General features: G+C 40.4%; 1 protein-coding gene across 1 annotated transcript; it reads left to right on the top strand.

The window, feature by feature from the left end:
• Positions 1-360: 360 nt before the first annotated feature.
• Positions 361-25391, top strand: cspg4ba (chondroitin sulfate proteoglycan 4ba). The gene is made up of 10 exons (XM_054774592.1): positions 361-581; positions 5472-5635; positions 8351-11923; positions 13119-13592; positions 14691-14867; positions 17796-17994; positions 18085-18216; positions 19295-19467; positions 19554-19737; positions 19811-25391. Exons 1-10 carry the CDS (start codon positions 491-493, stop codon positions 21865-21867), a joined length of 7224 nt encoding a protein of 2407 aa, XP_054630567.1. The 5' UTR covers positions 361-490; the 3' UTR covers positions 21868-25391.
• Positions 25392-26276: the final 885 nt, after the last annotated feature.

Genomic DNA, 26276 nt, shown 5'->3' with positions numbered 1-26276 from the left:
GACATGTGGCACAATTTGAAAACCCTGCTTTATTCTGTTCTGTAAATGCAAGAATTATTTTAACCTACATACAAATCTCTCTTGGTTTTCATAAAGTGAATATGGTTTTCTAAAATGGTTAACAAAGTATACATCTGATTATGATACAGTATGTCTTTTGATTATTGTTATGTTAACGATTTAAGTTTATAACAGGTATTTTATATATATTGTATGTTTAATATAGTAATTATGTATATATCAAAATAGTTAGTTCTCCGCTGTACAGATTCTTGCGCTTGTGCTTTTATTTTGGGAAACGCGTTCACGAGAACACGCTCGCGCGCTCACGAGGCGGAGTTTCTCTCTCCGCTTGTTGGATTCTGTCCGGTGTCTTTTGCTGGCTTCACTCGTAGAGCAGAACCGAACTGTAACACCGCGCTAGACAAACCACAAAGAAGAGCGAAAAACGTGTGCAAGTATGTAACTTGTCCATTTTTCGTGAAGGAAGATGTTCTCCTCTAGGAAAAAATCTCCGAAGAAGTTGTTGTGGGTCTGCTGTCTTCTATGGTGGTCGCTCCTGCTCGAACTAGCGTCAGGAGGTAACTGCTGCTACTTTTATACTTCTACTCGACACAAACTAAGGAATAATAACTATTAATTATGGATATTTACTATTGATAGGTCATCTCTGGGGCAGCTTTTACATTCATTCATTGTTTGAAGGCTACGGGGGGCACCTCCTAAAGGCTAGCGCTACCTAAACAGGTCACAATGTGACGTGACCTTTTAGTTATTGTTAGCTATAGCTAGCAGTGTTATTGTAATGCAATGCTGCACAAGTCAAGCCCGTAACTAATTATAATATCGTGATAGTAAGTGCACATTAATTCACCCAATATTTGAGTGCATTGTCGTGATTGCTTTTAGAGCTGTGGTCTCCAATCTTTTTACAACTAAGACCTACTCATTCTTCTAACATGTATATTTTCATTGCATATTTCAACCCAAACAAACTGAATATGCTAATTTTACCAGAACCTAAACAAATGTTGTTATCCACGACTCATACTTTGTATTAAAACAACATAATAAGAATGACCATCTGCATTTTGTATTTCAGAATGCATTACTTCCTAGTGAATCTTACATTATTAACTGAAAACCAGGCTCACGGGCCCCTCATGTGCCTCGTTGGTGACTGCTGTTCTAGAGAATGTGTGCTCTGGTTACAAAATTAGGAACACTGATGCAGTAGTGAAGCCAATTTAATTTATATAGTGCCAGTTCACAACAGAATTTATCTCAAGACATGTTACACATTGAACAGGTCTGGAACCATGCTTCTACATTAAAGAAAAACAACTGAACCCCACATGAGCAAGCACTTCGGCAAGGGCGGCAAGGAAAAAGCTTGAACAGAACCCAGACACTGTGGGGCGGCCATCTGTCTCGACTGGTTGGGTTGCGCTCAAGAGACACAGTAGAGGGACAGGGGTTAGATGGAGATGGAGGCCATATTTTTCAGATACACCTCTTGCATACTGGAAAGTCTTTAGCTTTGTCCCATCCACACTATAAAAGCCCAAGTGAGTCCACACATTTGATTTCACCAATGCCAGCATGACTTTCAGTTTAACTTCATTGCTCGAGTCTGCCATGGCGCTGTTGTTTGCATTTTCTTCTTCTTCTTCTTCTTGAGCAGAAGTCCTTGACTTCTGCTCAATTTTCAGCCACTCTGGCGAGGAGGGGAGGTGCTGCTAATATTTTAGCTATCCCAGCAGACTTAGGGCGAGAGGCGAGGTACACCCTGCCATGCACTGGTCAGCAGTCAGTCACAGGGCACAAATAGACAAACACCGACTCACATTCACACCTTTGGACAATTAAGAGTCTCGAAAAACCTCTTTGAACTGAGGGAGGAAGACACACAAGCAAGGGGAGAACATGCAAACTGGAGATTCAGACCCAGATCTCCTGACTGTGAGGCAGACGTGCTAACCACTACCTCACCATGCAGCCCTGTGTTGAACTACACATGTAAATATGTGGATAAAACTGTGTAAACCGTGTGTTGTATGCTGCACACAGTACCATAGTCACACCTCATCAGAGGCACTGGAAGAACTGTCTGGTGAAGACAATAGCACACTCAAATGAATTCAAGGAAATTCTCTCTTCCCAAAGAGAAAAGGGCATCATTTGTGGTATTTTTATAGCTATACATTGTTTACACTTATGTATGCATTCATTAGTCTTGTCTGCTTGATTTAATCCTGGGCATGTGTCATATGAATTCAGTGGGCTTCAGTCATCCTCGCCTGTGCCTATAGGGATAATCAGAAATCATTTCCCAATGACTAACTCATTTCATCCTGCAATGAACATAGCAAGAGCATATACATTTGTTTCATTGGCATCCTCCAACTTTCCCTTTGTGCCCATTAAGATTAGTAGAGTTTTCTGTAAGACGCCTGTGCTACACGGAGGGCTTTGACAAACAAAAGGAGACACCTCAGTCAAGTTGCATCTCCGATTTGTTGGATAAACTTTGGCACACAAGCGGTGACAAGCTCTGGTCTTGCCTCTCTAATTAACTATAAAGGCTGGCTTTGTTGTTTGCTGAGCAGTTTGTATCCCTTCACCGTTCACAGATGACAGACCATGGTTGAAACATCCACCTTTCCTCCAGAAAATACTCATTAGTGTATTTCTACAGCTGTTTGTCTAAGAATGCAGCTATGCATCACCATGTGTATTGTGAGGGGAGATCTGTTTTTTTTTTTTAATCCGAAGTAACATTCAGTCAGCTATATTAAACGTCATTCTGAGAACACCAAAATGTATTTGAGCTTTCATGTCCATCCTTGTCCGTTAAAAAAGTGGAAACTGTCACTGAATCTTTTCTTGGACGGTATTCCTCTCGCCACACTGAGACAAATGAACAATAAATGGTAATGTGCAGGGGTGTCACGAGATACTCAGTCTATGTACCAGACGAGGCGATACACAAGATTGGGTCTACAAGAACAAGACAAGATGAGATTTTAACATTACTTTTTAGAAAACTACAATGAAAAAATATTAAAAGTATATGAGAATATATTGCAATCTACTAATTTAGTTTGTAATACATTACCTTGCAAGGCTACACTCTTCTGCACTCTGTGTGTATGCTAACAGCCCCTCCACCCCCCAAGACGAAGAGACTGTGTGACTGTCAAAAGGGCTCCCTCCGTTCATGCCGTTGTTCTATGGAACAAACGCGAAAAGATGCAGAAACCAATACACAGAGTGAGCTCTCTTCCTGCCAGTTTGGAGGTGGGAGACAACGAACACAGACACAAGTGCACAAACTTCACCACGTGTAGGAATACAAAAGAAACCTTACTGAAACAAATACCACTGCTGAAGCAGACAATTTAAACAATTTAACCCAATTTGCATCAGCAACAAATACACTTACAGTACACACATACTGTGCAAATAATGTACACATAATGTGTACACTTACACATGCTGTATGTTCACCTGCTGCACGTCTTGGACTTTTGATGTTGGAAAGGTACAAATATTTTAAAGCTTTCTATTTCTAATTTAAAAAAAAAAAATCCTGCAACTTCCTTTATAGGCATCAGTACTAAAATGAATGGGTGCATTATTGACTCAAAAGATTTTGTCCCTTGCCACATCGGGGTCTGACCATCTCTCCATCTCTCTTTTTTCAAAAATTAAATAATAATTAAAGTTAATAATTGTAAAAATAATTAAATAAATAAAATTAATAAATGATCGCTGTTTTGTGGCCTATTATTGGTCAAAAAAAGTTGAAAGACAAGTCATACTGTATGTAGTATTCTGGTTAGTAGGTGTAGGTACATTACATTACCGTAACACAATAGTTCTACTGTCATTCTGCGTGGAAGGGGTGTGTTTTTGGATTCTTCTTTTGTCCTTCTACCTCACTCTGTTTGAAACGCTTTCGTAGGGGTTTTTTTGCAAAAAAACGTACGAACTAAAAATACGCGCGGTGGGTTGTACCCGAAGCCTTATGTTCTACAGCTGATTACTAAAGTACAGAAAAGGTAGAAACAAACTTTTTTTTCTGATGAAAGATGGAAGTCCAATCTTTATTTTGGTAGGTTCCATGTTTATATAGCTATAGAACACAATATTCTGTGTGCCTTGAAAGATCAGTCAAAATTGTCTAAAATGGAACTGAAGGGGTTGTCTTTTGAAAAATGTCTGGGTGATTGCGACAGTTTGACCCTGGAATGTACACAATGAATTTCCAACTTAAAAAATGGTCTAGAAATCCATTTGAATTAACGGAGTGTGTTCAAGTGATTTCACTGTAAACCCAATTATTACCACTGTTGTTACGTGACCATATACAGTACTGTAGTGTGAATGCTGTAGGGTTGATTAACGCAGTTTGGTGGTTTATTGTGCTAGTTTGCCCAGAGGGGAAAAAAAGACAAATTAACTGAAGCTATCGTTTTCATTGTATCAGTCAGGCAAACTGATAGTTTAGAGAAGCAAACATGTACGCTGAACCTGATGTGTGGTACTCTGTGAAGCTGATTAAAAAGCATGCTGGTGGTGCCTGAGCATGAAGGCTTGAATTGGACAGCTTCAGAGCACGTTAGCCCAGATTACAGACTGATGTGAAATGGCAGGGAGGCGAGCTTGAAGAAACAGATGGATCCGTCCTATTTTTTTTATTTATTTCTGGAGCATGCGACCTTAGAAAATGTGGGGATGTCAGAACCTTTCATGTTCAGGTTGAAGGTTTCCGTCGTGGAAGGACAGGTCTAAACTTGCCCCGACTCACCCAGAACCTCCATCTGTACATTGCTCTTGTGACATTAAAGTAAAGTACCTTCGAAATTCATACATCTTTCAAACTTTCAACAATTTTCTTTCAAAGCTACAGTTATGACACAATGCACCAGCTGGAGTTAGTTTCTTTGTAGGACTGGGCTGTAAATTATTTTGTCTCAAAACATAAAGTGCAGCTGATCCAACAGATAATTAAAGTAAAGCAAGTTTATGGTGTATGCTGTCATTGAGACTTGCATTCATTATGTGTTCAAAAAACAGATCAACATAATGCTAAATATATTTTTAGATAAAGGTTAAGGTTAAAAATTAAGGCTGGAATAAGCCCTGCAGAAACAACTGTAATACACGCGTGTCTAGTGATGGAGTGTGTGTGTGCTCTTGTAAAGAACAACTGGAATGATAATTAGCCTAGCTGTTTTATATTTAAATGTCAGATGTTTGCTATATTAAGACTACAATACTTACAATATTTCTCGCTCTTTGTTTGCTGTATTTACTCTTCATGTTTTTGTTTTCTCATTGACACACAATGAGCTTAAAATGGGTGTTGGCATATTGGTGCAAAAAAAAAATATATATGTATATATTTTGTCTGTTTTTTTTAACAAGTACAGTATGTCTTTGTCCTTTCCACCATCCTTCTCCAGCGTCCTTTTATGGCGATGGCTTTGTACAGCTGAAGGCAAGAGAGTCGTCCGACCATAACAAGCTCCGCATCCGCTTCCGAACTTCCAGTACCAATGGCCTGCTGTTTCTCGCTGCCGGCCAGGCCGTCTACTTTCTGCTAGAGCTCCACGCTGGTCGCCTGCAGGTGGGTACATCCATGGCCCCCCATGCATGAGCATATGTACTCATGCATACATTGCATGAGCACACACATGCATGCCTCCGCACAAAGTCGTGCTCACACCATAGCTGACCAACCCGAAGCAATGACTCCGGCTCCTACTGACAGTGTCAGTCTCTCGACCCAGTAACACAAGCAGACAAGTCTGCGTGATACAAGCTGAGTTTCAGCGCCACACCAGTCCTTTTGCTGTAGATTGTTCCTATTGTGTTTGCAGTAAGTGGCATTCACAATGACTAGATTATTGTCTTTTAATTATGATGGAAATTTGTTTGGATTTCAAAAGATAATAATGGAAATAGAAATAATAAGTTTCAAAGTTGTACTATCACCTTCACAAAACATTCATCACCATTAAAAAAAAAATCAACATGTGACAAGAAACGTAGTTCCGGTAAGTTGCTGGAGTTTTTTAGGAAAATATTCAGTTTTGATATTACTATTTTAAAAGGTTGTAGCTTGACAATGGTTAGAGTTAAAGGCATACTGTAAATGAGACAAATCATCAGTATGACCCAAAGTTTGTGATGGGAGTAAATGTACTCATCTAATTTGCATATTATGACGTCACCAGACTCAGAAATTGTCACATCCTTGTCTCCACGGTACCCACCCGGCTGATCAGAACGTTTTCTCTCAGTTCATATCACTGCACCCTGTGTTTACTGCTGGGATAGTGAAAGCAGACTTGTCTGACTATGAAACCAGTGATGGCGACATTCATTTTAGCACAAAGGCAAAATCTCTATATACAATATCTATATGAACAGCAATACACGGATGCCGAACTTCATCAGATGGAGTTAGACGGGCAGAGAGAGAGAGGAGGGACAAAGAAGTGCTGAAGCTGTCCCACAGCTGTAGCTGTGAGTGGACTATATCTATCGTCACTTTTTTCCATGTTATTTGGACTGATTTTCAAATGACACTGGAATATATAGGGCGATTCAGACCTGGAATATACAATATAGGGCAATTCAGACCCATTGTTGTTATTATGGCCCAGACAATTGATGTTTTGATAATTTTTGTAGATAATTCATCCATCCATCCATCCATTTTCTATGGCGCTTCTCCTAATTAGGGTTGTGGGGTTTTGCTGGAGCCTATCCCAGCTGACTTCAGGCGACAGACAGGGTACACCCTGGACTGGTCGCCAGCCAATGGCAGGGCACATACAGACAAACAACCATTCACACTCACATTCATACCTATGGACAATTTAGAGTTTCCAATTAACCTAACATGCATGTTTTTGGAATGTGGGAGGAAACCGGAGTACGCACGGGGCGAACATGCAAACCCCACACAGAAATGCCTAACGGAGACTCTAACCCAGTTCTTCCCAATCTCCTGACTGTGACTGTGTGGCCAACATGCTAACCACTCGGCCCGTAGATAATTTCTTTTGTGACAATACCACTCTAGCGCTCAGTTTAAGGCATAAGCAGTCATGTGATGAAAATGTATTACTCTTTTCAAGGCGTATTGTTTTGAGACGCAAAACACTTTACTTAAGTCACCCCACCAACTAGCCAGAACTACTTTCCTCAACACTGAAAAACGACCATAACTCGGATCACGTGACAAGTGGGGGGAAAGTCACTGTTGATACACTCCACTGCTTGTGGGGATGTCATACAACTTCATGTCAAAAAATCTGTACTATCCCTTTAACAAAGATGTAATGTGAAGATGATCCGTGCTACAGAGCTTACTTAGTCTGTAACCTCCGGTTAATATTTTTCTTACACACATCATGTTCAGGTAGGTCTTTCTTATGGAATATGTGTCACAAAAAAGCCAAAGAAAAAGCAAGACACACCCAAGGCCAATCCTTAAATGCTTGCTGAACTGCAGTCTTGTATGATGCCATGCATGGCTATTTTTAGCCCCACAGATTTATTGCTAGAAGGACTTAAGGGTGAAATGCACTTGTCCCTTCCTGACTGGTTCTAAGCACACTGTAAGCATCCTCATCTGCATACAGAGTAAGCATACAGTATGTGCTGCAGGAAACACATTTAGCAAAAGAATAAGTCCTGAGGAATGCCATTTATCTTTTGGCTTCACACTCAAGTAATTGTGGCCGAGCTTCTGATTGTGTTAGAACACAGGGAGTGAATCACACTGAAAACTGTTTCATGGCTGCACATGCCGCTCATCCTCTTTTCCTTCAACTGGAACAGGCCACCAAATAATTGTTGCTTTCACTGGCACAAGTTATACTCATTCATTGTGAGTCAACCATGATCATCCCTCCCTGGAAACCTGTGCACGATTAGCGGGGACTCAGCAGCAAGCCTTGACAAGTGTGTCATCAAAATGAGTTTGAGAAGGTGACATGATGCTCCTAGGGTATAGCTGACGGCGAAGAGATAATCGTACTCTTCCTGCCTGGGATCTCAGACAAATTCCACCACTATAACAACAGGTGACATCCCTTAACATGAGCGACTGAAGGCGCGTTATTATGACTTCATTTCATACTCTGTCCCACATAAATTCTATATAAACCCCCTCATGTCATAAAGCCTTGTCATATATATTTCTGAATTTACTTTATAAGAAAAGTATAGTATGTTTCAAACACTATTTTTTCCAAAAAGCTGTAACTAACCACTGGCCAGTTCACAGTTCATAAATTCATACATAATGTTATGTTCTTTCTTTTCCCAGTTAAAACTGGACTTAGGATCTGGGGAGCAAGTATTGCAGTCGGAAAGAAGCACACAGCTCAATGACCTTGCCTGGCACGCAGTGGAGGTGACCCATTGGAAGAGCAATGTGACTATGACAGTAGATAAGAACTCTCACACAAGTTCAGAAGTCCTTGGCACCCATCATGTTCTCAACATTTTGGATGGTCTCTTTGTCGGCGGTTCGGTTGGTCTTGACAGACCTTACCTCCCCAGAGATCTGATTGGCTTTCGAGGCTGCCTGGAGGACATTGTCTTCAATGACCATGACCTGCTGTCATCGCTTAGGCCGTATACTGGATTCAAGACTGTCCATGAGGTGTCTTTAGGTTGTAATCCTCAGTTTTTTGCTACAGAAGAGGACCCCATTAGCTTCTTTAGCTCTAGGGCCTACATTTCTCTTCCACCGTGGAATGGCCAGCAAGAAGCGGTGTTTGAGTGTGTTGTGCACACTTCGGCCAAAGAGGGCATAATCCTCTACAACTCTGCCAGAGAGGGGGACTTTGTGGCATTGGAGATTCAAGAAGGCTTACTCGTGACTATTGTTGGGAAAGGTGGTACCAAAACGGAGTTGCGTTCACTCACATTTATCAATGACAGGAAGTGGCATCCTGTCAAGGTGCGCTTCAGTTCTAAAATGCTCGAACTAACTGTCGATGGAGAAGTGGTGAAAAGCAGCATTGGCTCACGCGCAAAAGGGCTGCAGTTTAAAGGCTACATTTTCATTGGAGGCATTGACGACAGCACCAGATCAGAAGTCCGTAAGGTTGGGTTGTTTTCTGTGTCTGGAAAACGTATGCGTGGAGGCTCGTTTAAAGGATGTTTGAAGAATATTGAAGTGAATGGAGTGAAGATGGGTCTTTCTAATGCCGTTGTTACTAAGGATATATCAGTTGGTTGTGAAACAGAGAAAGAACCAGTATCATCGACCACTGTGAGTCCAACAAGTGCACCGGAATCCTTGTTTTTCTTGGTGACACCAACCCCTTCATTACACATGTCAACCCTTGCAAGGGGCTTGGACAAAAGGTATGGCTCTAACTTTATGCAGCTCAAACCCCTAATAGTTCAAGAAGGCAGTCGAGCATCTCTTGAGGCTAAGCATATCAAGGTAATCTTGGACTTCAAGACGCTTGGTATTCGTCAGTCTCAGATCATGTTCCAAGTTAAAGAACAACCAATGCATGGTCAAATAAGACTTGATGTTGATCAGGACCAACCTCAAAATACCTTCAGCATGTTGGACCTTTGGCATGAACGAGTCATGTACATCCATGGAGGCTCTGAAGATCCAGATGACTTTTTTATGTTTTCCATATATTCCAGCAGTCGGAAGGAAGTTCCACATTATCTGAGGGGTAACAAGTTGTACCGCTTCAACATTACAGTAACACCCACCAATGATGCACCTGAATTGAGTCTGCCAGAAGGAAATCTTTTTGCCTTGTTGGAAAACTCAAAAAAACGCCTCACTACAGACATACTAAAGGCCACAGACATTGACAGCAACTACAGCAATCTTGTATTTACTGTGCTTGGCAACCTGAATGCAGAGGCTGGATATTTGGAACTCGAAAACAACCCAGGAACAGCAGTGATCTCATTTTCTCACTCAGACTTGCAAGAATTGAGAGTGTATTATGTTCACACTGGGGTTAGAAACTCTAGGATAGTGCTTAGAGTCAGTGATGGGGAGAAGGTTAGCAACACTGTAGTTTTAAGGGTTATGGCTGTAGCACTTGAGTACAAGATTGCTAACAACACAGGTCTGAATGTCATTCAAGGAGAGATAGCCATAATTGGTTCAAAGCAACTGTCTGTGGAAACCAATGCTGTGAAGCAAGTGGTTGACATCCGTTATGACATCACTGAACAACCACAGTATGGAGAACTCCAAAGACTTCACTCAAGTGGTGAATGGAGGCCCACTGACTCGTTTTCTCAAAGGCTTCTAGAAAAAGAGAGACTAAGGTATGTTAGCACGTTTCAGGAGATCCAGACATCCAATGCTACTGATTACTTTAAATGTAAAGTCCATGTTGCTGCAAGGGCAATGACCGAAATACTTTTCCCAATCATTGTGAAGTGGGTGAGGTACAAGTTGGTGAAGAATGTAGCGATGAACCTGGACAAAGTCAGAAAAGTGACACTTGACTCTGAGTATCTCTTTGCCTTAGCTGAGGGTGTGACTCTATCTGAAGAGGATCTTTATTTTAGGGTTCTCACCACACCAAAGAAAGGAAAACTTTTACTGGACACTGCAATAATGTCAAAGAACTCAACATTTAGTCAAAGAGATGTCACAGATCTAAAAGTCCACTATGAACTAGTTGACCGGCCGCACGAAGACACACATGACAGGTTCAAGTTCCACATGTTTTCCAGACATGCCCAGTCTCAGAACTATGATTTCCAGTTTTCAATTAAGGCGGATGTCAACAGTGTTTTTATCAGGAATGAGGGACTCGTTCTTCAGGAGGGAGAAAGTAAATTGATCACAAAAAACGAGCTGTTTGCAGAAACATTGCTTACACAGGATATGTACTATACTGTGATAAGCAGTCCCAAACATGGAAAGCTTGTTCGCATTACTCAGTCAAATTCAAATTCTAGCTACAGCAACATCTTGGCATTTAGTAATCATGATCTCTCAGAGGACCGGATAATGTACGTCCATGATGACAGTGAAACAAGCCAGGATGAGTTCACTTTCATTTCCTCAACCACCCAAGGTTTCAAATCTTTCATTGCAGAGGATGAAATTGGGTCCAAAGAAGGAACATTCAACATAACCATTCAGCTTGTCAATGATCAAAAACCAGTACGTGTCATTGACAAAGTTTTCAACGTAGTCAGAGACGGACAGAGGCTGCTCACTGCTGAAGATTTGCGTTACCATGATCCAGATTCAGATTTTGATGATGACCAATTGATTTACATTCGCCGTGGAATCCCCATGGGAGATTTAGTGCTGGTTAATGACACTAGTCATCGACTATTTGAGTTTCGCCAAAAGGATTTAAAAGAAAAGCAAGTGTTGTTCATTCACAAAGGCGTAAGCATTGGCAGGTTTGTGCTCTTTGTTTCCGATGGCAAAAACTTTGTATCAAGTCTTTTAGACATCAGTGCACAGGATCCTTTCTTTAAAGCGGCCAATAATACTGGTTTACTGGTGCAGAAGGGACGATCAGTTAGCTTTTCCCCTGCAAATTTGACTCTTCTATCAAATCTGGACATCAGAGATGACCAGGATGTCACATTCAAGTTGGATGAGACTCCAAAGTACGGCACACTCTATCGAGAAGAAATAGAGGTGGAGTCATTCACACTGTCTGACCTCAAGAATGGCATCATCTCTTATCAACATGATGACAGCAAACATCTGGCTGACCATTTCAACTTGTTGGTAACGGCTAAAGACATGCAACTTGCAGCGAGGATCAATGTGAAAGTTTACCTGGAAAGTCATCAGAGACCTCCCATTGTGCAGCATCACAACACCTTACTAGTAGAGGAAGGAAAACCAGTCAAGATTGATGAGACTAAACTAGAGGTAGGATTTATTACTTTATTGCTCATTTGGATAATGTAAAAGCTGTCATAACATTTTTCTTGATCTATGTTATAGTGTTCTTTGAAACACCAAGAACGAATAACAATCGACTATCTGTGTTAGATACAGTCTTCCCTCGTTTATCGCGGTTAATTGGTTCCAGACCTTATCGTGATAAGTGAATTTCCGGAAAGTAGGATTCAATATTATTGAACACAATATTTTCATAGTTAGAGCTTAGAAAATCTTCTTATGACTTCCGAAATATGTTTTTTACCATTATTAGAACCCTGTAGATACGAAATAACACACCTATGGTCATCGTTACACTGCACCTTGTTTACACCCACAATGCACATCACTAATGCGCAGGCTATAGGATCACTGCAGAGACAAAAGAGACGGCAGCCGCTCATAGCATATAGCAAGCGACTGAGCTAACTAGTTAGCCTCCAATTTATTTGTTTTAAACTTAAGAAGGTGTTTCAAACTGTGTGGGAAAGAATGACAAAGTAAGAAGCCAAAAATGCACCACTTGCACAGGGCATAGGAGAACTTTTCACTCTATAATGTCGGACATGCTACGGCTGACTCCATGCAGAGTGTTAGGGTAATGCAATCTGTCTCATCAATGTAACATCACTGACACCTAGTGACCAGAATACTACAATATTTCTTGACTAATAATAGGACATAGTCAACCACGAAACAGCAATCATTTATGAATTAAATAATTATTGAAAAACTGCAAGGGAGAAATGTAATGAGAGAGGACTGTATGCATTATTAAGACATAATGAGACACTATTTTTTTTATCTAGAAATAAGTTTAAGATGAACATAGTCTCATATTTGGAGTCAGAAGATGGCGCCAAACAAGTCAGACCTTTTCTTCCTGTCACTCACACACACCTAGTGATGCATTCACGATATAGACACCTTTTGGAAGAAGCTTGTCAAAGGTTGGACAAGTTAACACAGGATATGATAACATGATAATGGTGATCACTTAAGTGGTCAGACAACTGTCGAGTAGCAGTGACATATGTCACCTTTTTACTGCAGTTTACTACCAATTATTTAAATACATGATTTTAAAAAATACATTTGAGCTTAGATTTTGTCTTTAAAAATATTTATTTGGTTATAAATAATATTCCAAAATGTAATCACAGAATGTTTCCTCACTGATCAGGTCACACATGAGGACAATGTGCCATCTGAGATTGTGTTCACAGTCAAGGCAGGTCCCTATCATGGCTTTCTACGACATTTTGTAGAAGAAGAAGAACGTTACATCGGAACTAAAGAGTCTCCTGTCAAGACATTTACCCAGAACGACATTAACAGTGGGAACGTCCAGTACATGCAGGTGGAGCCCAACAAAGTCAACGACACTTTTGTCCTGGATGCTACCAATGGGATTACTGACGTCGGCGATATTAGTGTGTCGGTTGACATCATACCCCGCCTAATCCCACTTCAAGTCTCCAATTTCACTGTGGACGAGGGCGGCTACAAAGCCCTGACACAGGAAGTACTTGAAGTCACCAGCCGGCACTTTGCTGGACTCAACTTCCTGTTTAATGTGACTGAGCCCCCGCGCCATGGCCACATCGAGCACTCTCGACACCCTGGTGTGCCCATAACATCTTTCACCAGGAGACAGGTGAGAAACACCAATGCAACTTTGATACTGTTATTCTTATTACGGGTATTAGTCTGTCAACATGTTTAAATCCTCAGTACACTGCTATAGGTCAGCTAGTGTAACCTCCTGCTTGTCATATAGTGAGACCACATTTAGGGGTGTCCCGGTTAAACATTTTCACTTTCAATACGATACCGATAATGCAGTCCTGACTATTGGTAGATATGGATGCCAAATCTGCACAAATCATACTTTTATTGTTTACATACTTTTATTACTTATTTTGTAATGTGGAATGTTAGACAATGCTTGATCAAGTGATATTACTCAGAGAACAATAGTGAACAGTAAGTATGTGGAAAAACTGACCCATTAACTTCTACCGGGAGATAGTTTTTTCCGTAATGTGTAGTCACGGCTAGGCATAATATAGCGAGGTGCTCAATTAAGCGTTTAAACCTGACAATTACTCCCTTGTCTGGGAGTTCTCATGCTTTACAAACGTTTCAGATAGTGTTGGATGTGTAAGGGAACCTTGGACTCGCTGTTTTGTGATGCTCCAAATGTTCAATGATATTGGTCTTATTAAACTTCCCTGGTTGTGTGCCACCATGGGAAACTTGTGCACTCAGCTCTTTTTTGGACTTTAACAAAAAAATACTGCCACATGGCCAACATCACTCCTACTCCTTGCTATTGTTAACATGTTCGCACACGCTGTTGTTGTGATCATGGGCTGTATCCCTGTACTGCTGGATAGAAGTGTTGGAGTGGAGTCTGGAATGGGTTGCTCTTCTGATATATATATATATATTTTTTTAGCTGATATTGAACTCATAGCTGATATCAATATCGGATCGGGACATCTAACCACATTTATCACTGTCCTGTGCTTTGTTATAAATGGTAGTACCTACTTCACGATATTTTTACACTTTGTAATGATGCTGCCTTTTTTAGTTATAAATTGTAAAAGTTTAAAGGGACTGTATGCAACTCGCTTTAACAACTAAGCCAAACCACAGAATTGGAGATTTAGCACAAGTATGACAGTAACTTGAATGTATCAAATATCACCATCAGTTTATGCCCTAATGATTGCCGAACTTTCACAAGGTGGAGCACGAATTTATCTACTACGTACACGACAGCAGCGAAAGGTTAGAGGACAACTTTACCGTGGTGGCCAACGACACAGGCCTAAGGAAGCAGAGCAGGGCTCAGACAGTGTTCATCCACGTTGCAGCTGTCAACGACGAGCCCCCTGTTATTACCGCCAACAGGGTCCTCAGGGTGAGTCTGCACTGTTGCTCTATATTTAAACATTTTACTAGCATGTCTGGCACTGCACTTACAGCTCTCTGTCACACAATTTTCATATATGCATTGTTGGCATCTCAGTGGTTGAATGGCAGGATGAAAAGTACACACAATGGTAGTGGTCCAAGGATCTTGCTTACACAGTAAAATACTTTTGTCGTGCATTTTGATAGTAATGGTAACAAGTTCTATATTTAAATCTGCTTAAGAAACAATAGGATCAGTTTAACGCTATTTTTAATGTATTACAGAGAATTTCCAGTTTATATATGATGTGATGTAATTTAGTAAGAACTTATAATAAGGCAGTGTTATTATCTGCAGAGATGATGTAGCAAAGCAATGTAGTGTGTAATGCAATAAAATGGCACACCATCGTTCATGCTGCACTGTTTAACCAAATGAAGTTTGGTGTCCACCAGGTGGCTCTCTCACACCTCCCAATGATGTGAATTGCTCATCGTGTAAAAGACACTATATTGTAAATGATATAGCTATTTGCTTTAAAGATACATTTCAGGTTAGTCCAAACAAAACACTAAAGTCGTATTTAAAGAATTCCAATCTGTACAATCCCAATTTGCACACTGCGATAATTAAAGTACAGCAATCGCCTCTAGGTAATCTTACATTCTGCATTTTTTGTTACATTACATTGCATCTTTACGATATACACTTCTAGTCAGAAAAAACTCTGTTTTACTGAGCTGTGCAGTAGTACAAAGCCAGAAAGTATATTACAGCTACTAAACACCTAAAAAAAAATCTATGCATGTTTGTAATCTTGCCATGTCTTCTATATGAGAGGATTAAAGTTGTTCTGCTCTGTGGGGTGGCCGTCAGCTCCACCACTAAAGCTCCATGAGGGATTTGACCTGGAGTCCAGGCAGCTGTGTGCAAATTGATCTCATGTGTCTTGTCTTTGAATTTGGTGACTCACGCTGCTTATCAGACTGATACATGCTGTGACTTGCTGCTAAACGGGGGGTGTACTGGAGGTGTTCCTCTGGAGGAACACTGATTAACATGCATGGTGTGGGTCGACATGTGGTGGCACTGATGGGAAGTGCAATATCCCGTGTGGGTGGCTTATAGGTGCTAATTGGAAAAGATACCTACTGTATGCTTCTGTTCCAGTAATTGCAGTGAGCAAGTGACATGCTGGCTCCTGTAATCAAAGGTGTCTTTAATCCTTGACAAAATAGTATAATAGGGAGACCTTTTAAAAAAATAAAATAAAATGACAAGAATCCCACTGCTGTTTTTATAATTTTCATTCATAAATACTTTTCATGTTCACCTTTTATTTAGAAAAATGTGACTTCCATTTCTGGCAAAGGCAATAAATAACATTGGCAACAACAAAGGCGATGATGATGATGTACTGTCATTGTTCGGCTCTTCGCTCCCAAACTGTCGGTGGGAATTACGACCTGTGTTCGCGGTGGTGTTATGTAATATCTGCTCTGGCATGGCGAGTAGTAGTTCAGCTTTTGTTGTCAACTGTTTGCACAGTTCACTAGTTTTGTCTTGTGGGGCTTTGAGTTTCACTATCCCTCTGTGTTAGAATTTGACTTGCACATCATGATGAGGCTTTTGTATCTTCAAAAAGGCAGCATATTAAGTTTGCCTCACTGTCAGTGGCCCAGTTTTCAGTGTATCTCAATTCACAAACCTCAAATATTTGCTCCAGTATTATAAATGGTATAATTATTTAACTAATTATGAATCAGATGGCTAATTAATCATAAATTACATTATTAAAAAAGTGTAATTAAATATAATTCATCTTTTTTTTTTTACGTTGTCCACTTGAATAAGTTAATGGCAAACCTCAAATGGATGCCTCTTTTTGTTTTTCCCCATAGGAAAAAATAATGTGATGTCACTAGATGGCTTAAATAATTTCATGTCAGATATGATACCACGTATCATGGTAGACATCATTACCGTCATTATGTCCTGATAGACACTTGCACAGAAGACATGACATCTGTTAAGCTGATGTTATGGTGGTGCTTAAAGAGAAAGCGATTCTTTATGCAAAGATCTATCCTACAAAGAGTGACGGAAGCTTTAATACTTTCATTAATTGAGCTGGAGCCAGCTGACTTTGAGCAAGAGACGGGGTCACATTAATACAATATAAATATATATATATATTATATATATATATTACACAATTATTTATTGTATTATACAATATATTAGATTGAAATATATACTATTATCACATTTTGTTGCAAAATGATTACACAAGTTGTTAATCCACATTATTATAAAAATGTTTTTGTATGAATAATTGCCTCGCCCATATTAAATGCATTACCTCTAATTGATGTTTTTTACTCAGTTATCTTAGTTTTATACTTAGTTATCTTATCTATAGTATAGTAAATAAATGTCACCTGACTGCGATACAGGAAAATTGTTTTGTCCTTTTATAATTTATAACATTTTAACTAAATGTGTTCTGAGTGGTAAAAATGTAAATTTTGTACTGGTTGTATTAGTATTTTTGTGCTTTGGTTTGATTTTTTGTTAGCAGTTGTGCTTCATTGGATGATGTGCAGTGGAAAAAAGCTGAGGGAGGGAGAAGAACGTCAAAAAACCCTAGAAGCTGAACTCGAATCCACAGCATTATGAGTCCAATGGGCGTAGTGATGGAATAAAGGACACAGCTGCCTCCACCAGCCTCTAGCTGTGCCATGTGTGTAGATTCAGTATTAGTTCTGCTGATATGTGATTTGTGAACATTGCCGACATTTGGAGCCATTAATTGAGAAACAATCAGCATTTTCAACCTTACACATGTATGTTTTTAGGCTGACATGTGGTTTTAACCCAATGAGCTTTTTTTAAGCACATACCTGTATATGTGTCTGCTCACCCTGCATCCAGGTTTGGGTATCCTCAGTGACAGAGATTGGCCTGGAGGACCTCAGGGCGCAGGACCTGGACACGCCCTCAGAGGAGCTCCACTTCATGGTGACCCCACCCAGCAATGGACACTTGGCCCTAAAGAGTGCCCCCGTGAAGGCAGTGCTCAATTTCACACAGGCCCACATAGACCAGGGGCAGCTGCTGTTTGTGCACAAAGGTGAAAGCATTTTCCATTGGCTAATGTCAACAATTAACTTGCCATGTGCCAAGGAGGCAGGAGGTAACCGTTGGATCTGGTTTCTTCCAGGTGCCATGTCTGGAGGGTTCAACTTCCAGGTTAACGATGGTGTGAATTTTACTCCTAGACAGATCTTCAGCATCACCGCAAGAGCCTTGGTTCTCAGTTTGGAGCGAAATCGTCCGCTTAAGGTGTTCCCAGGTAAATGCAATATTATAAGATATTACTGAGGAATGAAGATAAGTTAGATTATAACTTTAAGCAGATAGATAGAATATCTTATCTTCCTTAATAATTCACCTCCAGCTATTGAAGTCAAAACACATGAACCGATGCCACCATTAGTTAATGTTTAATGTTAGCGATGCTATTTTAATACAGCTGAGCTATAAATAGGCAGCTGCGTGCTGTCCGCAAACTCATTTCAATGTTTTCTGGGATTCCCAGCCGTCTGGAGTTTGGAGGAAAATAAATTATGACGGTAGCAAAAAAAAAACAGATGGCATGCTTTGCTGAGCTTCCCAGAGTGATTACTTGAAGACCTTTTATACTGTCTGTGTGAAGCAGTTTTTGTCAAATGTGTGAGAATAGGGGTTAGAATCAGAGATTTATTTGACAATTAAGTTGGTGCTTGATGGTGTGAAGGATGGCCAAGAGAGATGAATGTGTTTTCCTCTCACACATCTCACATGTCTTGGGGTTAGCTGTGGGTAAATCCCTCCCTTACTAAATAGTTACATATGCCTGATTATGAACTCAGGCATTCATCTGGAAGAAGGTTTCACAATGTTTCCATGGTGCGTCTGCACCATCACTAAGACAGACAATCATATTGGAAGTGCTTATAAAAGGTGATGCTTTCAAAGATGCATCCATCTGGCCTGCAATTCGCCTGCATGGAGCCAGTGTTATGCAGCCCTCCACCTTCCAGCTGTGCAGATCTCAAAGTATGTGCCATTATGCTTGAATCAGCTTTAAAATCAGAGATGCTTTGAGTGGAAATCATGCCCTGTGACTGGCGGTAAATCTAGGGTGCATTCTGCTTTTTGCCCACCATCAGCTGGGATAGACCCCAGTTTCCTTGCAACCCTGAACAGGATAAGCAGTGCAAAATTGATTGATTTCTGTGGAAATTACCTCCTACTGTTACTGTTAGTCAACTTAGCCTCTGCCTAACTGAATCGCAGAACTTACATAAACAATAATGTATACTTTTTCATTTGTCAGACAGTTTATCAATAAAACCAACTCTGTAACTGATTTGATCTATTTTGTTCAGGATCTTCAACGCCAATTTCGAATAAGGAATTACAAGTAGTGACCAACGATATCAGTGATATTTCAAACCGCACAATTACATTCACTGTGATACGACATCCCAAGCTGGGGCGCCTGGTAAGGAAGCATCCTGATAATTCCACAGCTGACATTGGTACTTTCACACAAGATATGGTGAGTGAGGGACTAACGGTCAATTTCAGCAAATGAGCGAAACAAATTTTGATGTATTGATGCATTCTTTGTCATTTGTATCTCAGCTGGACCGAAAAGAAGTTATGTACATTCAAAGTCCAATTGAGTCAGTGGGTTGGGAAGCCATGGATTCGCTAACATTCTCTGTTGCATCACCACCTTCTTCTTTGGAGAGTCAGACCTTAAAGATTGATATCTCTTATGAGAACACAGGACCTGAACACAACACAGTCCTTTTGGCAAACACAGGTAACAAAAACACAGTGAAAACCTATGAGCAAGACTTAAACAATGTTATAACATCATCATTTCTTGGTTTCAGGTGGCAAAGTGACAGAAGGAGCGAGTGTCATTATTGACAAGTCAAAGCTTGATGCGACTAACCTGATGTCTAGGCTGCCAATGCCTCAGAGGAGCTCCCATGAGGTCTGGTTCCAGGTGACGTCATTGCCGCAACATGGTGTCATAGTGGTCGGTGAACGAAACCTCACTAAGGAGAAACCCAACTTTTCCCAATTCATCGTCAACAAATACGGCATTACCTACAAGCACGATAACTCAGAGACAACCAAGGATTTTTTTGTCTTCAGTGCATGGGTAAATCCAAAGGGTAAAACAGCTCAACGGCCTTTAGATGACAGCAATGTTGTCGAGGAGTCTTTCAACATTTCAATCACGCCTGTGAATGATCAGGCTCCTGTGTTGAAGACTAAAGCACCGAGTCTGACTGTGGTACAAGGAGATAGAGTATCCATCAAGCCAGAGAACCTGAAAGTAGAAGACTTAGACAATCCTCCTGATGATATTGTCTTCTCTGTCATTAGCAAGCCAAACAATGGTTACCTCGCTCTTGACGAAAGATTGAATGAGTCGATTGGAGCCTTCACCCAAGCCCAGATCAATAATGGAAGCATTTATTTCATTCATGATGGTAGCCCTACTTCCGGTGTATTCTACTTTAGTGTTACAGATGGCCACCATAAACCAATTTACAAACTCTTCAACCTAGATGTGACAAAGATCACTATTGCTCTAGTCAATCACACAGGACTGACACTTGAGCAAGGTAGCACCGCGGTTTGGCTTAATCAAGGCAATCTTGCTGCCAAGACGAACGGGAGGAACACCACTATTCACTACCAGATTACAAGGCCTCCAAAGTTTGGAAAACTTCTCTTAAACAATCTAGAGGTGTCACAGTTTGAACAGGAAGATGTCCAGACTGGACGACTTGTTTACCACATGACCAATCTTTCCTGTGCGGAAGACAGCTTTGAGTTCACCGCCTTCACTTCTGAGGTGAATCTGAGTGCACAAGTGCTAAACATCACTGTCACACCTCTGATCCAGTTTGGAAAACATGTGAGGGCACCCAGTGGGATTGCTGTAAAACTTAACTCTGCTTCCCTTGATGCTTCCAAACTGGCTGATATTTGTAGTTGTGACCCTGTATTTGAAATTGTGTCCCACCCAAATTACGGGAAAGTGGTTCGACCAAAGACAAAAAAATCCCAGAAATCTGAAGCACTTGAGTCTTTCACTTTCCAGGATGTTACACAGAAGAAGGTAGCCTTGGAATTGAATGCCAACATGACCGGAGTTCAAGAGTTAAACGACTCAATGTTGTTTCTGCTGAAAGCTGATAACATTCAACCTGCTAAAGGGGAGTTCCATTTTACCATTGTGCCATATGATCCTGTCGATCTTCCAACCACAAAGAGTCCTGTGACGTCCACATCATCTCCTTCTCTGACAACAATCCAGACTTCCAGAAATGGAATGACTTCACCAGATCGGCCCACCGCTGTCATTTATACCCAGCAACCAAGCAAAAACCAACGAAGGGTCAGAGGACGTAACCGCTGGGGGAAGTCCAACACAACAAGCATTTTCACAACTCTTGGCAAACCGACAACAGGAACTGAACATTTTCCTTTCATGAACACACCCGTCCGTGTGGAGTCGTACCCACAGAAGAGTTCCAACCCGCTGCTGGTGATCTTACCACTGCTCGCTCTTCTACTGCTTGTCATCATCTTTGTAGTGCTGGTGGTTTTCCTTAGACATCACAGGCGACGGAAGCAGAGGACCGACACGCCAAAGGAGCCCCCGCCTGCTGGTCTTCCAAGCAGCCAGTCATACCTTGGACAAACTCAGCGAAGCACCACTGTTCCCACAGTCACTGTCACCCTATTGAACCCCAACAACACAAATAATGCTCTCAGTCGCTTACTGGTTCAGGACCAGCGACCACACAATTACAACACAGTTGATTCAAACATTCTCATAAGCTCTTGGAACAGTGATTCTCCCACTGCATCTTCGCAAATGATCCAGACTACCACACCTACACTTCAGAGGAATCAGTATTGGGTTTGAGCCTAAACTGTTCCCACAAAGTTAGAAGCATGGAATTTTCCAAAATGTTTTGCTAAAATGGAAGAATTGAGACTCGAGGGGAGTTGATTGATTACGATATCTCCCAAGACTTTTGTTCATATCTGTGTATGAGTCAGGGTCGTGGTTTTTACCACACTGTAGCATTTTTTGTGGACTCATTTAGGCAGCAAGAAGGCCTTGAGGAGCTCCGTCTGGATCAGCAACAATATATGGAGACCATGTCAGACATAAAGAAGACCACTAAAAAGATGAAATACCGTATTGACGCTAGTATAAGATGCTAGTTTTTACCTAGAAAAACGTCTGAAAATTCTTCTCACCGTATAGTTGAAGTTTACAGATTTATACATGCAAACCAGAAGGTGGCACCAAACATTCTCAAGGAGGTCAGGGCTTTTTTTCAAGTCACTGACACACTCTGCAGTGTGTCACTCATCTTTGACACACTGCAGAGAAGCAGCTAGGACAAAGACCCACTGGCAAAAAGTGTCTCAAAAGGTTGGGCAAGTTAGCAAACAGAGGAGTTAATGCTAATGTTAACACAATATAGCAGAGTCGTCAAACAACTGTCGAGCAGCGAAGAAATAGGTTATCCGTTTTTGATTGCAAAATTAGTTGTTATTTCACGGATATTGAAAACATGACTTAAAGTTGGGGTCATCTTATGTTTGGGTCAGTGAAGCAATTCATTGCATCCTGCTTGCCAATATTTGATTCATGGAAAAACAACGCTCAGCGATCTGCCCTCAAATAAGTAGCAAAGCTTAAGAAATCATACTGTTTGGTACGCTGGCTCGATATAGAGACGCCACCTCTTTAATTGCACGGTGTTGTGGCTATGTCTGTGGTATGAAAAGCACACTTGAAAGCTTTGGAGAAGACATTTGCTGCCATTTCATAACGTGGAGAGTATCAAAAGTTACAAGTTAGGTTTGTTTTTTTTTTTTAAACCACTGCTGATTTACTTCGTCCTGCTGCTAACATTGTTATCTCTTCCAGTGAGTGGCACAGTTGTACAGTAGCTTCTCTGCTCCACCAGAGGGTGCTGTTGTTACTTAAAAGTTACATGGTGTCACTTCGATTATTGGGAAAGAATACTATTATGCGTATAGTGAAAATAAAAGGCATTATTTTCTAATTTATAATGATTATCACCTAATTACCTAAACTTGATGCCTGATATTTATGTTTATTAATTATTAAATCTCCTACATTACAGTCTTGAAAGGCTATCTTTTTCTTTTAAAAAAAATGGCAATTTTATCTTTATGATGGTTGCAAGTGGGCCACCATGAAATTATATTTTAAAATGATATTTGTATAAGCCTGATGACACTGGTTAAAAGTCAGCACTGTTCTTTTTCCAGACCTTTTTATGGCATACTCATTTCAGCATGTGTGAACAAGAAATGCACATTTCTCATTGAAGTTAAAACACTGTATTGTGCTCGCTCTCTTATTTGAAAAGGAATGCATCGTTAACCTGCAATTTTCTTGTCTGTTTGAGCAGAGAAAATTATGCACAAATTACTAAATGGTGTGCTAGTATTTATGATTTGGGGTGTTTGATTATTTGAAAAAAAGGCTGCTTGTCAATGAAAGGTCCTGAAACTGCTGTTCAAGAAAACCACTAGAAACATTACTGTATACTATTTTGTACTGGACTGATGGAAATCCTTTATCCAATGTATTCTAGTCTCCTCTAAATAATGTAACCTATATTATGTCATATGTCGCATTTTATTTATGCCATATTTTTTATTAAACCGGTATAAAATATATGCAAGGTTTATGGAAACAAATTGTTTTCATTGTCGTTATGCACCTTTTTGCCTGTTTTTGGTATCAATTTACGAATATATGTATGTGTGTAACTGCACAGCATCACACTGACATTTGTTACTAATATATTATATATATTAGCTTCATACGAGGTGCAAAATACTAGAAACCCCTTTCTGATGCAGTGCTCTTTTCATTGTGGGATGTCGGAGTGGATAAGGAGAAAGACCTTTTACCCTTGAACAATATATCAGATCTCTTAAGTGATCACTGTAATTTAAGTGTTGATAACTGCAGCATGTAGGCCACAAGAAGACACTAAGTGCATATTCGCTTTAATGAGGTTTCACTTTGATGATCCCAGATGGGTTTAACAAAGCACTCCAACCTCCGCACTTGTTTCAGTTCTTAAGAGTCCATGTCTCTCTCACTGCCTTCTTAAATACATCATTAGAACGTCTGAAACACCATTTAGTTTGGTCATAAGAGCCAATCAAGGCATGTAAAATACTGCAGAGGCGTACAGAATGTAACATGTGGTTGTTGAGGGCCGCCCTTTTAGGTTAGGAGGTTTCCGATTAGATTTTGAGTTTATTTTTTGCATATTTACACCATTAATTTACTGCTGTTGCAGACTTCTGAGTTGGATTAAATTCCAGCTGTTAAAAGCAGATGTTGTTTGTCTGCTTTTGTTTATATTTCACACACTGTGTGATGTTTCCAGCACAGGCGTAAAATAATTGCAAGTCAGACCGGAGGCCCTTTCCCCTGATGGTTCTTGTTGGTTTATTTTAATTAGTGTACTAAATGAAGCACTCAGATGAAGGTGGGGGCTGGGACAAAAGCACAGATGCCTACAAAGATTTTTTTTAAAAGACAGAAAACAAACAACATGAACACGTGTGTGTACGTGTTTGTGTTGTGTGTATCTTGGAGTACAGCCACAAGGGTTGAAGGGGTCGTCAGCATTTTGTTAGACATGAATGCGGCGCCACTAAAGAGAGAGAAAGGGCTTCCTGTGTGAGGGGCTGCAAAAACAAAAGCAGGACTATAGAGAACACACAGTGCTCCCGCATTCCAGAACCTTCTGCCAGGTACAGGACAGCATGACCCAATCCACGTGTTCCCATGGTGCATTGCATGTGCTCCAAAACTAAATGTATGAAGCCAAACATTTAAGGGGGAAAAATGCTCATAAACAACTCATTTTGACAAATAATATACAATTTAAATGTGAATAAATGATCCTGGACGGACAAGAAGAATTGTGTTCACATGCTATACGTTATATAGACATGATATATATAAACATATGTTCGCTTAAATCTGTTAATAACTGATGCTGAAGGTTCCAAAATGTCTTTTAAATCTTATTGCTCAATAAGCCTCCCACTATAGTGCAGCATAAAACCATACATAATAAAAATCACACCTCGATAGGTGTATTTCGTAGGTGCAGTTGTGGTAAGAGGTTTACATACACTCATCATAGGCATGTGTTCATTCTGGGCCCTTAATGATTTCTTTGAACTGAAACTGAATGTCTTTCAACTTGACAAGGACAAGCCCTATTAACTTCTCATTAGTTTCTCTGCCAGCATACAAATTTTACACACTATACAGTAGCTCTGGGTTTTGTGTATATTTAACAAAAGCTTATTGATGTCTAGGCAGTATCACTACTATGATGGGATGAATGGAAGATGTTTCACTTGCTAATAATAAACGTCCAATGGCTTTGTGGGTGTGTGTGTGTGTGTGCTTAGACGTGCTTTCCCTTTTTCTGGACCCATCACAACAACAACAAAAAAGTGCTGCATTCATCTTAAATGAGATGAGGCATTCTCAGCTAAAATAGCAGTGTTTTATTTCACATCATGATGTCATGGGAGCATGCTGACCAGGCCTACATGTTTGTCTAATCTCACTTCCTGCTTGTGAGGCCAGTCATGGAGAGTTGGCATTTCCATTTCAGCTTTGACGGGAGACGAAAGGCATACAAGTAACATAAGGGGAAGTAAACCTGCCTTCAGCTTTATCAAACCTACTGTAAGAAAACATGGGATGCGGTTTTAAAAGGGGAAGTGGATGTGACACAATCAGCTGTCACATCAGCAGATAACCACAATGACCACACACTGACCAGTGGCACTCTTTCCACACCTGCAGGAACATAGAATGGAAGTAGAAAAAGAGGCCGAAGGGAACCCAGAAATAGAAAGTAATAAAATGCTACCATCTCTCAAGGTGGATATTCGTATACCCCACGCAGTGGCCTCTTCGGATGCTTGCAGTACATCCTGAAAAACAGCAGAGCGCTCCTGTCATATAGATAGCATAAACATATTGCTTATGTTTTCATTTATGACATTACTCGGGGTTTCAAACAAGTTTGCTGTTCAGTTGTGGCATTGGGTTCCGCGGTCCGAAGTTGTGTCATCAATCCATGTAGTCTTTTTATAATAAGGCGGGCCACCATACATAAAAACATTTATGGGAAAACCTGTTATAACTTTATGTCTAAAAAAAAAAAGCTATTACGTACTAGGGTTGGGCAATACAGCACATTTTAGTGTGTACATATATATATATTTACTTTGTTTTTA

Source organism: Dunckerocampus dactyliophorus, chromosome 4 (genome assembly GCF_027744805.1).
Source record: "Dunckerocampus dactyliophorus isolate RoL2022-P2 chromosome 4, RoL_Ddac_1.1, whole genome shotgun sequence".
Taxonomy (NCBI): domain Eukaryota; kingdom Metazoa; phylum Chordata; class Actinopteri; order Syngnathiformes; family Syngnathidae; genus Dunckerocampus; species Dunckerocampus dactyliophorus.
Note: the sequence above shows the minus strand (reverse complement) of the source record. Positions and strands in the feature narration are given on the sequence as shown.